This window comes from Cavia porcellus, unplaced genomic scaffold (assembly GCF_034190915.1).
Source record: "Cavia porcellus strain 051 isolate PalLab524CR breed Dunkin Hartley unplaced genomic scaffold, mCavPor4.1 scaffold_29, whole genome shotgun sequence".
Lineage (NCBI taxonomy): Eukaryota > Metazoa > Chordata > Mammalia > Rodentia > Caviidae > Cavia > Cavia porcellus.
Genome location: NW_026947512.1, coordinates 6,387,400 through 6,404,695, shown reverse-complemented (window position 1 = coordinate 6,404,695; position 17,296 = coordinate 6,387,400). Strand labels below are relative to the sequence as shown.

Genomic DNA, 17,296 nt, shown 5'->3' with positions numbered 1-17,296 from the left:
ATCCCTGGACAGTTCATAGCTTGCAGTGGTTGTTGAGTAAATTAGCAGATGAACATTAATGCCTCTCATGTGCCCCTTGAGTGTTCTCTTATGTCATTGGCAGGTCTTATATTTTGTTTTTTTGTTTATTTTTGAGATGGCATCTTATCCCGTTCCTCAGGTTAGTCTAAATTTTGCTCTCAAATGATGCTTTTGCCTCAGTCTCCCAGGAAGCTGGGAGTAAAAAGCTTCTTACAATGGTGTGATACCACGCTTGGCTTCATAATTTTTTCTGTGAGTACGTATCTTTTTAATGAAGTTTAGTACCAAAAGGTGACATACTTGATATAAACTTTAGGAACTGAGCCTGCCATTCTCAGGAGAACAAGACAGCTTTTCTAAATTTACCATGGAGATGGTTCGCCAGTATATGAAAGAAGAGGAAATGAGAGCAGCTCACCAATCTTCACTTTTACGTCTCCGTGAAAAGGCCCTGAAGGAAAAAACTAAGGCTGAATTAGCTTGGCTGGAGCATCAAAAAAAGTAAGTTCGTTCAGTGAGTGTCGTTTTCCCTGTCATTTGTTTCAGAAAAGGAAATGCTTTATGTTGAAAAATACTTTTGTTTCCTCTTTTTTTTTTGTCCTGGTGTTGCCGAGGATTGAACCTTAAGCCTTGTGTGTGCTAATTAAATTTGATTTGATCAGCCTAGTTTCTCCTCATTAAATTTTGTCTGATCATCCCAGATACTCAAGCCAGGAATATGACAATAATCTTTGGGTTACTTTCAAGACTTTCTGACCCACATAAAATTTTCATTTCATTTCTCTTTTTATCATTCTGACTCTTACCTTATGTTGCTGTTTTAAATTTAATCTTTTTTCAGTGTTACCTCACTTAAGTCTTTCAGTCTTTCAATTATATAATCTAGGGCTTGCACACATTATATATACTTAGTAAAATACTTTCTTAGAGAAATTGCACATAGCAACCATTTTTGATGTGAAAATGTTAAATTATTTTATAGACTATTCAGTAAAGAAGTCTTGAAATTATAAATCTAATCATCTTTGTCTCAATGAAAAATATTTGCAGACATCTACGAGACAAAGGAGAGGATGATAAAATGCCTCCACTCCGGAAGAAACAGCGTGGTTTGCTTTTAAAATTGCAGCAAGAAAAGGTATGTTAGGAAAGGGACCCTTATGAGACAGCTTATTTTAAGGCAGTTTAGTATGTGGAAACTATTTGTCTGCCTAATCTTTTTTTTCTTATTATGGCCTTAAATGATACTCAGTTGATGCTCACACTGTGTATGCCTATGGGGCTACAATTATAGGGTTATTTGTTGGTAGCCTACCATATTTCTCTTATATTAGAATTGTGTCATTGCAAACTTAATATATAATCTAGTTTTCTGCCTTTGTGTAATACATAGTCTTGAAATATATATTTAAAATCAAGATGTGTATAAAAGAGTATTTGGATTAACTTTAATCATTGTTTCTCTAGATTTTCATGACATGCTAATTACATACTGACAGATGTTTTTGCTTAGGGAACTTAGAAACTAACTGTAGTTTTGAATTCTGGAGAGGCAATAATATGGTAATAGTAGTATGGTGGTTAAGAATTAGGACTCTGGAGTCAGATTGCTTACGCTGGTGGTGGTGGATTTATGACACATGTGTCATAGCAGATTGTGTCATTGAAACCTCTAAAAGATTCACTAACACTGCCCTGTGCTCACATCCCAACTCTTTAAGTTGCATAATTTTGAGCAAGTTACTTAATTTCTGTGTGTCTCACTTCTTCATCTGTAAACTGAGAACAATAATAGTAACCTACTTATAAATCCTTATAATCCTATAAGGATTATTGGGAAGCATAAGTGAGTTAAAACTAAAATAAGCTTAGAATAGAATTTGACATAATAGTAAATGCTCAGTATTAATTGATACTGTTTAAAATATAGCTTTATCATTTGCAACTATGTAATCATGGTCAAATTTAAGTAACTCTCTGAGACTTCATTTCCTAATCTGTAGGGATAATATTTTATATGGTGATTGTGAGGATTAAATGAGGTAACATATGTAAAGTGTGTTTCAAATTACCTGGTGAGTATTCAGTAGATTCTAGTTTTCTTTCCCTAATTGATCTCTTCTCAGGACTACCTGCTGTGTTAAATGATTTATGAAGTTATTTGAGTTATTGAGATTATTAGCTTTTTAAAATGAATTTACCCCATTTATAATATCACATATAAATTTGAAATTCTGAACTTTATTTTTTAAAAATAAATTTCATTTTTAATCTAAAATTTTTTTAAATGAGGTATTAATTATAATTAGTAAATAAATTTTTACAATATTGTATTAGCTTTCTATTTGTAAAACAGAAATAAAATTTGTATTTTCTCCCATTCTGCAGTATTTCTTTTCATTTTCTTAATAATACTTTTAAAATACAACGTTTTATAATTTGCTGTATGTAGTATTTCCCTGCATGCTATTATAATACATTTTTTTCATTTTTTGTTTGAAAATGTATTTGTTTCATCATTTTTAAAGGGTATTTTAATAGAATATAGAATTATTTTCTTGAAACATTTTTAAAATTACCAGTTTATTGCTTTGCATTGCTTTTGTGGGCAGAATTGTCTTAATGTTCTTTTTGTAAGTTTATTTAAAATAAAAATTTTTTATTTGGATTTATTTGGAGATGGGAAACAGTTATGATTAAACACAGGGCCTTGACAGTGCTCAATATCATGAGCCCTTAAAAGTTTTTCTGTTTTGAGACAGGATTTTGCTAAGTTTCCCAGACTCAACTTTTGCTCTCCTTGCCTCAGCTTCCCTGAGTGCTGGGATTATAGGTATATATGACCACACACAGCTGTTTTTGATTTTTTAAAAAATAGTTTTAACATGAGGTATCTAGATATGGTTTCGTTACTCCTATTCAAAGTTTTATGAGCTTCTTAAATCTGTTATTTCCGTTTTCAGTTATTCAAAACTTGCTTTATGTTTTCCTTCTGCACCATCCTTTCTCTCCTTTCCTTTGAGGACTATTATTAGGCTTAAATTAAATTTGTGACCATTTACCATATATATTTTTGGTGTTTTGTTTTCATTCTTGAAACAAATACATTCTGTTTCATTTTAGAGAGTTTTTATTCACTTACTTAAATTCTTTAATATGTCTTCTGCTTTGTCTAGTGTATAGTTAAGACAATTCAGTGATTTCCCAGTTTGATAACTTTTTAATTCTGTAATATCCATCTTGTTTTATAGAGATTACACTTTTTATTGAAATTCTTTGCCTTTTCATCCATTTTTCTATTTTTTCCTATAGTTTTGGACCACACTATTCATGGCCATTTTTGTCTGCTAACTCCAATTTTTTTTAATCATATCATTCGTTGCATGACTAGTAGTTTTTTATTAAAGCTGAAACTACTGAACCCTGAGTTGAATTGAGATTGGGTTACAGCATTGCTAAGGCTCAGTCTACTCCTGTTTTGCCATGTTGTGTTGGATTGTGGCCCTCTAGGGATTTAACTTAAAATCCCCTAGCCCTTTTTTAATCAGGACAAAAGAGTTGGGATTTCTGCTCTGCTTTTGAGAGATTTCTAGATTAGTTCCTTAGCCTTCTGCCTTTGCTGCTTCAGAACTTGATAGATGCTCAGAAGAAAGTGAGCATTAAGTTCCCATTGTTATCATCCCAACTCTGTGTGGCTGGTGCGAGTGTTACTGGTATAACTACTTTGAAAGCAGTTTACTGTCCCTACTTGAGGATAGGGAGAATATATAGCTCAGCAGTTCTCTCTTGTTGCTCACTCTAGAAGACTTTCACACACCTGTAGGAGAAAATGGAAATAATGTGTTCAGTAGGAACAGAGTTGTGTAATTCACTTTCCTGTCAGCAGAACAAAATAACCAGCACCTACAATTTAAAGTAGAGGTTTATTTTGGCTCACAGCTTCAGTGGGTTCAGCCAGTGGCCATCAGAAACAGTGTGATAAAAAGCAGAAACAGTGTGATAAAAGAACATGACAGAGAAAAGTTGCTCACACTATGGCCACCAAGAAGGAGAAAGAAAGAGAAGGGAGAGGGCAGGGACAAGAATATACTTAAGTGACCCACCTCTAGCCAGCTGCCCCCTAACAGCACATTTAGCCTTGAACTCACAGTGGATTAAACCAGCATAGTATAGTGAACCCATGATCCAGTCATCTTCTAAAAGCTCTACTTCTGAGTACACAAAACTGTACCCGTACAGTAGCTGCTATCCACATGTAACTGGTGGCTACGTATTGGACAGTGTAGCATTAAATCCAATTTTTATAGAAAAGCAATATTTAAAAATATATATAGTAGGCCAGGGATATAGCTCAGCAGCACAAGTGCCTGCCTAGCAAGTGCAAAGTTGTAAGTTTGATCCCTGGTACCAAAAAAAAAAAAAAAAAAAGATATATAATAGTACACCACTAATGTAAAGTTTTCAAAGAAATCAATTAGTAGATGTCCTGTGAAATCACACAAAACTATATATCAGAACTATAAAAGATAACAGGAATAACAGAACTACACTTCTGGAGAAGAAATTCAAGATCTGTAATGGTTTTTGAAACAAGAGATTTAAAATAAATAGGGCATACTGATAAATATGTTTAATCCCAATGGTGTTTGAGTGGCTCATTTTCTTCTTTGCAATTTTTCAGACTTTTAAAAAGTAAATATGCAAAAAAAATAGCCTGATCCAAATGTCTACCCTTGGGCTAGAGATATAGCTCAGCAGTACAACCCCTGCCTCTCAAACACAAGATCATGAGTTTGATTCCCAGTAACAAAACAAAACAAAACATGACTAACCTTGAAAATTGCATTATAGAAATAAAATACCAGAGCTTAAGAATATATACTCTGAGATGTCTATACGTAATTTGGTACGACTATGCAAAAGGAGAAGCTCCTTTTTTTTTTCCTCCTTTGAACTAACATTCACATAACATTGCAAAACCATTTTAATAAAGTTAACAATTAGCTTGTACAATTCACTTATTCTTAGGGAGATAAAAATCACCTGAGATAAATCAATGTAATAAAATCATAGGTTTACTTTGGCTTACAGTGTCAGAGAGTGCAGTCCATGTTGATTTTGAGCTCTGCGGAGGCTAAGTATGTCTTGGCAGGATCACAAGGAGAGGAGAGCTGCCCTTGTCAAGGGAGCTAGGAGGTGGAGAGAGAGACATGAAGAACTGAGGTCCAGTTATGCTTTTCAAGAACACATACCCCCAATTACCTAACTTCCCCACCTCTTAAAAATCTGCCACCATGCAGTAACACTCAAGCTAGTGAGCAAGTCTTTTAACACATGAGTCTTTGAGGAACACACCACAGCAGGAAACAAGCACACCCTAACCCCCTAGAATTCCTTTTAAAAAATCTCATCTTATGAATTCATATTGGATAAATTTATACATTGATTGCTTCAGAAACTCAGGTATAAGCTAGTGGAAATTTCAAAATGGGCTGTGTGAAACTCTGGGTGTCCTTGAGACCCTTTCACAGATTTAGAAGATTAAAACTTTTTGTAATGATTTTGAGAATGGCTGAGGGTTTAGCTCACTGAGCCTTTGTCTAGCATGCCTGAGGCTCTTGGTTTGATTTCTAGCACCAGGAAGAAAAACTCTGGAATATGAATTTTCCCTTTCACTGTGTCAACATTTATGTTAAGTGACAGAAAAACAATGCTGACTAAAACTACTGGCTTAGCATAAATTGGGAGCACCAGATTGTGTTGATAATTATCATATTCTTCACTTCCACATAGTTGCAGTTTAAAAAAGCAAGCTTTGCTTAATAATGTCTTAACTAGATAGTAAAACTTCTTAAGTTTATGATTTGACCTTTTCTTGTGTTCTGTGACAACAATAGGAAACCTAAAATTAAGCACATTTGCTGGGTATCAGAGTAACTCAAAGTGATTAAGTCAAGGAAAAGTATTTGTGCAACTGTTTGAATTGCGGGCTGAATTAGCTACTTTTTTTCATGGAATATCATGTTTACTTGAAAGAGTGACTCACAGGCATTTATTAAGATTTGGTTATTTGACCACTAGTTTCTCAGAAATAAACAATGTGCCTGTTACTTCAAGGAAAACAACCAATGATGTTTGTTGCCAGGGATAAAATTCAAGCTTTCAAGCAAAAGTCAGAACTTAAAAGATTATATCTGCCAAATCTGCTATGTAATTTTTCTTTTGAAGTTAATGGTTATATTAATTAGTGTAATTTTTTAGTATAGTATAATGAAATGTATTAATATTTTGAAAAATCTGAAGAATACAGTGAACCAATGTTTTGCAGTTGACCAGTGCATGATTTTAAGAAAAAAGTCAAGCCAGCCAATAAGGTAGTTTGCAAAAATCTAAACATGTTTTTTACAAATTTCTTCTGTTTTAGAAAATCTAGTTATTGGGGCTGGGGATTTAGCTCAGCGGCATAAGCGCCTTCCTTGCAAGCAGGCGTCGTGAGTTCAATCCCTGGTACTGATAAAAAGGAAAAAGACAAAAAAAAAAAAAAAAAATTACACAGCTGATGCATACTTATGAGAGAATGTGATGGAAAAGACCAAGTAATGTCTGAATTAAGATGAGTTCAACCCATAAGAGTTCCCTGAAAAGGCCTCAGGGAAACCCTGTAGCTCACATTTTAAAGAGTATCTGCTGGGGGCTAGAGGTTTAGCTTAGCGGCATAAACGCCTGCCTTGCAAGCAGGCAGTCGTGAGTTTGATCCCCGGTACCGATAAAAAGGAAAAAGACCAAAAAAAAAAAAAAAAAAAAAAAACCAAAAAGGAGTATCTGCTCCACAGAATTTGATCTTGTTGCCAAAAAACTAAAAGTATAATATTATTATACGCTTATTTGTAATAGTAAAAAGAAAAAACAATAAAAACCCTTAAAAATCTAATAGTGTGATTAATGGAAAAGTAAAATGTATATTCCTCCAGTGCAATTTTACGTAGTATTAGAGAATGTAAATTAACATGGAGAGATAGCAAAAGCAATATGTGGACTGAGGGTTCAGCTCAATCGAAGAGCACTGTTTTCAAATGGACAAAACCCTTGGTTTAATCCTCAGCACCAAAAAAAAAGAGACTATATCTAGTAAATAAAGTCATACTCAAAATGTATACATATATTGCTTACAAACTATTTTAAATGTACAACCCAAACAGTACATTCCTTTGCAGTACAAATATCTGTGGAAGAATTTAAAAAGAAAAAAATGTACATTTCTTAACATTCCATAACAGTTATTTCCAAGGAGTAAGAGCACAGTATTGTAGACTAGTTTTTTCTGCAGTGTCTTGTTTCTTTATTCATTACAAATTTGTAATGTTTCTTTATTAATTTAAAACTAGGAGAAAATGTGACAGTACTAATAATTGTTAATTTGCAGTTTTATAATGTGAATATTACCTACTTTGCTGCATTTTCTGATAGTTTCAAAAAAGTCTCTCAATTTAATGCAAAGTAAAAATTTTTAATGTTATGCTTACTTTATTGATAGAGATTTATGAGATGTGATCAAACTATATGGTAAATGTTTACATTTAACAAATTTGTTATAGTAAAAGACACCTTCCCATTAATGCTCCTTGCTCTGAATACACTTACATCATCACACTTGCTCTTTTCTGAAGCAGTTGTAGAAGTTCTCTTCTTTGAGAGTATTTCCTAGGTGTGATAAAAAAATATGGTGAATGCTGCTACCAATTGCTATCCAAAGGAGAGGAGGGAGGCTCATAAAAATGCTGTGGTTCTTTCTGACATTGTGCAACTTTTGGTTCTTTCCAAAAGTTAAAATGACCATGAAAGGTAACCATTTTATCAATTCAGGGCATTAAGGCAACCAGCCACAACAGAGGAGCTAAACACAGTTATGAAAGAGAACTTGTAGAGAGTTGTTTCAAACAGTAGCAAGAACAATGGGATAAGGGTGTTCCAGGCTTGGGATGGGCATGGGGTATTTTGAAGGGAATTGATGGCAATGTGTTCTTTTACTGTAATAAATTTTTTAAAAGTCTGAATAAAAGTCTTAAATTTTTTAAACAATTGTTGACTGTGAAATGTATCATCTTTTACCCAATTACTTAGTACCCAAAAATGTGTGGAAAGATATTGGTGCACTATAGTCTTAAATGTGTCTGTTAACATTGTTGAGTGGGGGAAAATCCTTTTTTGAAAGCAGTTTTTTTGGGGGCAGGATTGAACCCAGCACCTCTCACATGCTAGGTAGATAAGTTGTTTACCACTGAGCTATATATGCAGCCCTTTTTATTTTTTATTTTGTGATAGGGTCTCCAGGCTAGACTTGAAGCTGCAGTCCTGTTGCCTCATCCTCTAGTCTGTGTGCCCTCATGCGTGGCCTCACAGATTTTGGAGGAGGGTGGTGTTAGGAATCAAACTTAGGACCTCGCACTTGCCAGGCAAGCACTGTGCTACTGAGCTATATCTCCAGCCCTTAACCTCACAGTTTTGAATCTTTCAAGGGCCATAAGATGATTTCTCTTCCTTTACTTGTTTGTTCTACTTTTTTTAACCTCTCTTACATACTGTTGCATAGTATGAAATACTTACAGATACGAAATCATTATTTCAAATAGTTAAAAATTATAAGGGTCTAAGAGTTTAGCTAGCATTACATTAATAAGCTTACTTGATACTCAGCTTTAAAAAATGTAAAGACCAGGTAGCATTGTGGAAAATGTGGATAATATATGTTAAGTCTAAAAAGGACCATAAAATTATTAGTGTGTTTTAATTATAAATTTTTTAAATTCAGGGATTATATTAAATAATTTTAGAGTAATGGGGTTATGTCTGACTTTCCCTCACTAAATTCAAGTTTTTTTAGTGCTATTATATTTATATATTTGTAATGTGTATTTATTGGATTTTTCTTTTGAAAATAATACTTTGGACTTACGCTTCAAATCTCAGTCCTTTTCCTAACTCTTCAAACCTTAGGCAGAAATAAAACGTCTTCAGGAAGCCAATAAGGCAGCTCGGAAAGAAAGACAACTGATCCTTAAGCAACAGGAGGAGATAGAAAGGATCCGACAGACCACTATAAAGTTGCAAGAGAAGCTAAAGTCTGCAGGGGAGAATAAATTGGTAAATTACATGGAGTTATTAGTTTATTTTCTGTTGCATGTAGCTTGTTAATATCCTACCTCATTTTCTAATATAACTATGTATATTCAAACAGTGTGATTAATAATGAAGTAGTATAAAGTTCTTTTGTTTGTTTGTTTTGAGACAGAATCTCACTATGCAATTCAGGCTGACATTGAACTCACTGTATAGCCAAGGCTGGCCTCAAACTCATAGCAATCTTCCTGCCTCAGGCTCCCAAGTACTGGGATTAACACATATACACCATGCCTGGCAGTAGGTTAAAGTTTTGTATATGTGCCTTTTTCTGTACTGTACTGAGAATTCTCCATCCCTTTCCACAGAAGGGGGCTGGGGATTTAGCTTAGCGGCATAAGTGCCTGCCTTATAAGCAGGCAGTCATGAGTTCGATCCCTGGTACCGATAAAAATGAAAAAGAAAAAAAAAGAAAAGAAAAGGGTACATGATACATGTATTATTTTAAAATATTTTCTACTCATGAACTAAATTGGAACCAAAAGCTTTGATCTTGCTTAACAGTCCAAATATATTCAGAATTAATGGTAGTGATTGTTTTCCTCTTTTATATGATGTTTGTTTCTGCTACCTAGTTTTAATATTAGAATAGGACTCAAAAGGAGATATTTTCACAAGAACAAAATTTGTATCTATTCTAAGGTACTGTGAAGTGTCCATGGAGTGGTATAAAACCCAAAAGTACATACTATAATTTTTTATAATTTTTAAAGTCACTATTCTCTACTCTGAAACAACCTCAAACTTAAAGGAAAATTTCCAACACAGTGCAAGTAATTCATTTTCCTGAGTCATACTACAGTAAGTAGCCAAATTAACATGGACACATTATTATATGGAGTCTATAGACTCTTTTTACATCTCCGTTTGTCAGAATAGTGTTCCTTATAGCAAAAGTAACTGCAGAATGACATGTTGCATTTAGTTTCCATGTCTCTTTAGTCTTCTTCAATATGGAAAAATTCTTTGGTTCTCATCACTTTGACATGTTGAAAGATTATATGACAATTTTGTAGAATGTTCATTTCTCACTTTCTTTTTCTGTCTGTCTTTCTTTCTTTCTTTCTTTCTTTCAAGACACGATCTTGCTATTTGTTTCAGGCTGATCCTGAACTCACTGTGTAGCCCAGGCTGGCCTCCACTTACAGCAATCCTCCTGCCTCAGTTTCCTGAGTGTAGAAATTACAGGTGTGTGTCATCACACCTGGATAGAATATTTGTTTCTTAACTAAGTTTTGTCTGATGTTTTATCACGATTAAATTCATGTTGTGTATCTGTGGAAGGAATATAACAGAATTGATGCTGTATGTTCTTGCAGTCTATCAGGTGGCACATGATATTGATTAATCCCATTGATAGTGTCACCTTGATCACTTGATTAAGGTAGTATCTGCCAGACTTCACTGTAAAGTTACTATCTTTTCCTTTATAATTGTTTTGCAGGAAAACTATATAAATGAAATATATATTTATTTATAATATATAAAAATATATAAATTATACATTATAAATATATATTGTAATATATAGAATATATAATTTGTGATTTTATCTACTCATAAATTCCTGTTGTACTCACACATAATCTGTTGCAATCATTGTGTGTTTGATGTTCAATTTGTTGCAAATTGGATCTTTAAGAACTTCTTCACAGCTGAATATAGTGGCGCCATGTATAATCCCCATATTTTGGGAGGCGGGGACAGCAGAATCACAAGTAAAAGGATGGGGGCAAAGTGGGTGGGGATGTCGCTCATGGCAAAATTCCTGAATTCAACTCAAGTACAGAAAATAATAAAAAGTAGCTCTCCTTTATACAGATTTCTGTGTTTGGTACAGCCCATCAGTCTTGAGAACTTTCTTGGTGTTTTGTTTTGTTTTGGTACTGGGAATCAAACTCATGATCTTGTGCTCGTCAGGCAGGTGCCTATACCATTGAGCTAAATCCCTGGCCCCTCTTGTTTTTTGATATATTTCAAGTTCATTTAAAACTTCTTTTGGCCTAGCCTTAGAAGTTGGTATTTCGAGGAGGCTTATTGAAACACTGAAATGTGGCATTGGGTATGTTCATTGCTTTCAGGTATTGCTTCTCCTAGTCAACAAAATCTAGGAAATATATTAATATATGTAGATGTAGATAAGCACACATATTTTATGTCTTGACTTATGTATGTGTAAAATCAAGTTCATTACTTTCAATTCCAATCCAGCATCATAATGTTCACTCTAGTTTTTTCTATTTTGGAACTCACCTGTCTGACAGATAATTGTTAACGTTTTCCTTAGTATAGTTAATAGTTTTATTATTCCTCCTATATAACCTTTTTTTGGGGGGGTCAAGGTTTCATGTCAGGCTGGCCTTGAACTTGCTATTTAGCCTAGGCTGACCCTGAACTCTCAGCGACCTTCCTTTGTCAGACTCCTGATTACAGGCATGTACCACCACATCAGGCTTGTAACCCATTTTTAATAACCACTGATCCCCTTCCCTATGCGTATATTCTTCTTTCCCTTTTTTGGGTTATGGCTCACTAAGTTGGACTGCTCTTCATACCCTTCTTTGGTCTTCTCTATACCTTCCTTTCTCTTTTGGGTTCTGACACCTATGCTAGAAAGTTCCTTGTGTGAAGGCCTTCCTCACTGTGTTTGTGCTTGTGGCTTTATGTGCTAGCCTACTGTCCCATGAATTTCCTCACTGCTCTACTTGGGCTCTGATTCTCCACATAGCCACTCTCCTTCATTAGATGGTATCTTCATCCTGCTCAGATTCTGACACCCCATTGTTGGCCCGTCCCACCCCCCCACCCTGATGTACACCTCCCTTGTTCTGCTCCATCAAATGATCTTTGAATTGAGTTGTTTGAGAAAGGGAGTAGAAAGAAGGGCTCTGCTTTGTCTACATTTTTCACAAAATTAAAGCAGTCAAGATTAGTCCTATTGTCTTCCTGAAAATTTAAGAGTATACAATTTTTATATGAAAGATACTCTAAGCAATTCAGGTTTTACTTTTTGTTATCTGAAGTAATATATTGATTAAACCAGTAGTTCCTAAATGTTGCAATATGAACTTTCTTTAATTTGTGAAAATACTGCTTTTCGTAATGAGTATTTAATGGAAAAATCTATTCCCCAGGATGTTTAAGCAGTCTTATTTTCTGTTCATTCTTTGTGCCATAATGTATGTTTTAAGTAGTGTGTCTCATTTTAAATTCCTTTTGAATGAGTCAGCTTTAAAAAATCAGAGGACATGTAGATACTAGATTATTACTGATAGAAGGTTTTTGGGTTTCTTTACCTCCTTTTGTTGTTGTTGTTTTCTTTTCTTTTCTTTTTGGTTTTCTGTGAACTGGTCTCACTGTGTAGTTCAGGCTGACCTTGAACTCACTATGTAACCCACGCTGGCCTCAAACTCATGGTGATCCTCCTGCCTCACTCTCTTGGAGTGCTGGGATTATATACTTCGATCACCATTCCCAACTTGATTTTGGATTTTTTCTGGAGTTGGAATTTCTTTCCTGCTCCGTCCCTCCCTTCCTCCCTCTCTCCCTCCTTCTCCTTCTTCTCTCTCCTCTCCTCTCCTCTCCTCTCCTCTCCTCTCCTCTATTAAAAGCAAACCAATCAACCAACTTCTGATAAAAACGTACATAGCAAAGATGTAACCATTTTTAGGTATGATATTTTTGTCCTTTACAAAATATCTGAATTTCAGTTATTATTACAAACATTTGATTTGAGTTTAAACTTAATTCTGAATTGACAGTGTTTAAAATCTCTTCAGGGTCCTTATAAAGCCCAGTAAAATTTTGCTTTTTGTTTTCAGGAATCTCATACTGATGATGATGATGATACAAAGAATAATAAAGCAACTAGTCCTGGTCCAACTGATTTGGAAACTCGCAGTCCTTCTCCCATTTCAATCTCCAGCAGTGAAACTAGTAGCATCATGCAGAAACTGAAGAAAATGAGAAGCCACATGGATGAAAAGTAATTCATTTTTATAATATCTTGTTTAGTTACATCAAAAGTTGTGGCAATAGATAATATTTTTAATATACTTCGTTAAATTAGATTGACAAAATATTTTATAATTCAGTAGCATTTTAGCAGAATTATGAAGTCAACCGTAGATTTTAATTTAAAAGGTTTTTTTCATTTTAATAAGCTTTCTTATTAAAAAACTAAAATAGTATTTGCAAGTGTACCTATGACAACATTTCTCCTTTCGAAAGGCTATGTCTACCAACTTCAGGAGTTACTAATGATATATTTAGTTGGCATCTCATCTTTCTGCTCTTTCACAGATCTCAGCCATTTTCCAACAGAAGAGTAAAACTTCAACCTTGTGAGTAGGTGTGAGTTGCTTAGCTGACCGCAGAAAGGCTAAAGTCCTCCTGGGTGTTGAATGATTTGGCACTCTAATATTCTTCTAAAATACTTCATGAATTTTTTTTAAGAGTAGGAAGAATTCATTGTAAGGAAGAAAAGCTTCTGTGTAAGAGAAAAGAAGCTTTTCCTACTTAGATGTAGTATAGTTGCACATAATCTTTGACCATATTTGATGACAGTTATGTGGTAATTTACTTTTTTGATGTATTTAATTATATATGGTTATAAATTAGCTTCTTGTAGACCTAACCCTAACCACTAGCCCTAATCCTAAGCATTTTATTTTTCATTAAGCTTCTTTATTTTTAGTATCACCATGGAATAATAAGAAAATAAGAACACAAATATGAGTCTTTGACTCTGTAAGCTCTACCTCATACGTTGGTTTCTTGAAGTCCACTATCTGAACTTTTTATTGACTGCCATTTTAGGTTAGCAGTGTGAACCACACAGGAAACTTAGATATTATCACATTATCAAATGTACAGTGTATCACACATTACCAAATTTAATAATGTTTTGCATTTATCTATAATGTTAACCTATAACTTAATTAAATGGTTAAACATTTATAGGTGAAATCCTTATTTCCTGTAAGCCCAGTTATACATTGGTATTTCATTGCAAAAGAAAACATTTCATAAGAATAATTCATTGATGATGAAAATAAGTTCTTTAAAATGGATAAATTTTTAAGATTAATATACAGGTAGGTGAAAAACAAATGTTAACAAATACATGAATATTCCTTTTTAATGAGTTCAATGTAATAGGCTAAGTTAAGTTTCTTAAAATAAAATTGATTGACATTTAGGTTAAACATGCCTTCTTTCTTTTTCAGTAGCCTACAGAAGCATGCTGTGTAGCTTCCGAGATCTTTAAATTCAAAATTAGAGGAATCTTTCTTGTAAATTTTTAATGCTCATTTACATTATTATCTGTCTGCCATGTCCTTGAATGATAAATGTTAGAGAGAAAACAGTTTCAGAGATGATTTCTTCATTGACCCCTTGATCCTGTATTGCAATAAAAGCTTCATTGTCAGTCTCCCTTAATGATAGTGTAATAATTCAATCATATCTACAGAAGAAATTGCTAATCTTATTCTGTGAGGTCAGTATCTGTGATACTTATTTTACATTTGGTTAAAGCTTTAAAAATCATAAATAATGATTTCAGAGTTGGATTTATTAACTTTTTTCCAAGTTTTCTGAAGTATTTCCATAGATTTCAAAATATTAATCACTTAGAATTTACCTATTATCACTTTGCTGTGTCTTATCAACTTCTGCAGCAGACTTTTAAGAAATTTTTTGAAAATAGGCCACAAAGCATTCAGTGATTTCTTGATCTATTTGAAACAGTACAGTTTTATTTGTTGGAGTGAAGGGGGAAGATGGTAGTGCAAATAAATGGTTGGATAATGGCTGAAATTTGAGGATGAAGTAGAGGTTTGGTTTTTTGTTTTTGTTTTTGTTTTTGTTTGTTTGGTACTGGGGATCGAACTCACGGCTGCGTGCTTGCAAGGCAGGTGCTTATGCCGCTGACCTAAATTCCTGGCCTGAGGTAGAGTATTTTGAAAAACCATAATGAGTTAAAAAGAAAAAATCATTGTTAAGCACTTTTTTTTATCTTTGAAATATAATAATGAGAAAACTAGCTTTTAAATGCTACTTATATTACCAAAACTTTCTAGTCAGATCTCATTCAAAAGATGTTAGAATAGCTGCTCAAGAAATACAGAATTGCCAGGTGTGGTGGTGCATACCTGTAATCCCAGCACTTGGGAGGCTAAGACAGGAGGATTGTTGCAAGTTTGAGATCAGCCTGGGCTACAAAGTGAGCTCAAGGCCAGCTTGAATGGTGTAAGTATTTTCATAGAACTTAACATATGAATCACGTGAAATCTTCTATTACTATTTTGTCATCTCTCATCAGATGGTAAGAGATTTCTTATCTTTTTTGCTTCAAAAAGACAAAAAATACACAGAATTTTGCTTACTTTTATAGTCACTTAGTAGATACTTAGCAGCAAAATTATTTGAAATTTTGCTACTTTGTGACCACGTGATGTATTTTTTGTTCTGTGGATTTGCAAAGCAGTCAGATCTAGTTTGTTGTTATGAAATACCTGTCAAAAAGTATCATCCTTCCAGGCAACTTTTATTACCATTTGAGTAAACATTTTTTAATTATCTATCATTGCTTACTATTGGTTCTCTGGACTGTAATTTTTATGATATATTTTTCTGAAGTGATGACACTTCTTAACTACAATGAAAGATGTCATTTTTAGTGTTTCACTGAGACAATAATGCCTTCTTTAAAATTTGTATTTCTAATAATTAAGGATTTTTTAAAGGAAGACTTCAATGTTCTAGTAAAGATATCTCAGAATGATTTCCCTGACATATTTATTGAATTAATGTTTTACAGATAATTTCTGTTTTTCAATATAGTGAAAAGCAAGAAAAAGTTTTTCATTATTTGTAAGTGGATTGCCTAATACTTACGAGACGGATTTTCTCATAAAACAAAACACTATGAGGGCCAGGGACGTTGCTCAGTGGCACAGCAACTGCCTGGCAAGCACAAGGCCCTGAGTTAGATTCCTGGTACTAAAAAAATAAAAGCCATGAAATTGACTCTTCCTATTATTTGCCAATTCCAATTCAGGAAAAATGTTTACTCAGCAAATGGAACACTGAAATAGTATCTTCAAGCATTGTAGTACTTAAAGCACTGTAGTCTTCTATATTAATAATTATACATTTGGTCCCTCAGCCTTAATTTATTGAGGAATGTGAGACTATGCTAGGTCCTGAGGATTATGAAGACAACACATATCCTGCCCTCAGAGTTTAGTGGGGGGGAGGGATGCAGCATGGTAACATCATTTTAAAAGTGTACATATTAATCTATTGGTAAAGAAATTCAAAAAGGAAGGGAAATTTTCATGAGTGAGTGTTCAAACTTGAATTAGGAAGTGCTAAGACCAAGAATAACAAAAATCATATAATTGTTTTTTTGCTTTCACTATTCATCACAGTCCAAGATAGCATTAGAAAAAAATTAACAAATAGGAACAAAAATCGTAAATATTCCTTTTATACATCCCAGTGTGCTTAGAAAACCACTAAAATGACAAAATTAACTGGCTTTAAATAATTCATCAAAAAGTAGCAAATAAGTATTTTACATTTTTCTGTCTAAAAATACAATTTATCTAATGAATTTTGAAATCTCTACCATTAATCTGCTGAGTGAAAAAATTAAGAATTTTTGAAGGAGGGTGTGATATTCCATTAAAGACTTCTCAATTAGAATTACTTTAAAGTATTAAATATCATTGTTTTAAATTGACAATTGCCTTAGAAAAGGTTCTAGTCAAAGTGTAGTAGGTAAGTAAGTCCTGATAGTATGATAATATATTTCTATTTTCTGTGGTCCTTAGGTCAAAAAGAATGTACTATATTACTTGGCCTAAGAGTATGAAAATTATTAAGTAGTAAAGTATTTTAAGTAATAAAATAGGTTTTGCTAAAGGAAAAAACACTAAACTGAATTTTCTTTTAGGTCAGCACTATCATTATCTGTATCCACTTTTTTTAATATTATTAAAGATTTGAAAGAATCTTCTTTAAAAATGTAAAGTTCTGTGTTCCATTTTTTACTTACAATATAGAATTAAAGAATTAAAAATCCATAAGC

At 33.5% G+C, this 17,296-nt stretch overlaps 1 protein-coding gene across 7 annotated transcripts in view; it reads left to right on the top strand.

Moving 5' to 3' along the window:
- Positions 1-17,296, top strand: part of Cep350 (centrosomal protein 350) — a 175,849-nt gene that overhangs the window by 91,370 nt on the left and 67,183 nt on the right. For all 7 annotated transcript variants that reach the window (XM_063239727.1, XM_063239731.1, XM_063239728.1 and 4 more), the window contains 4 exons: positions 338-522; positions 1,072-1,159; positions 9,016-9,162; positions 13,020-13,183. In XM_063239727.1, coding sequence (XP_063095797.1) covers positions 338-522; positions 1,072-1,159; positions 9,016-9,162; positions 13,020-13,183 — 584 coding nt within the window. The remainder of the gene's footprint in view (positions 1-337; positions 523-1,071; positions 1,160-9,015; positions 9,163-13,019; positions 13,184-17,296) is intronic.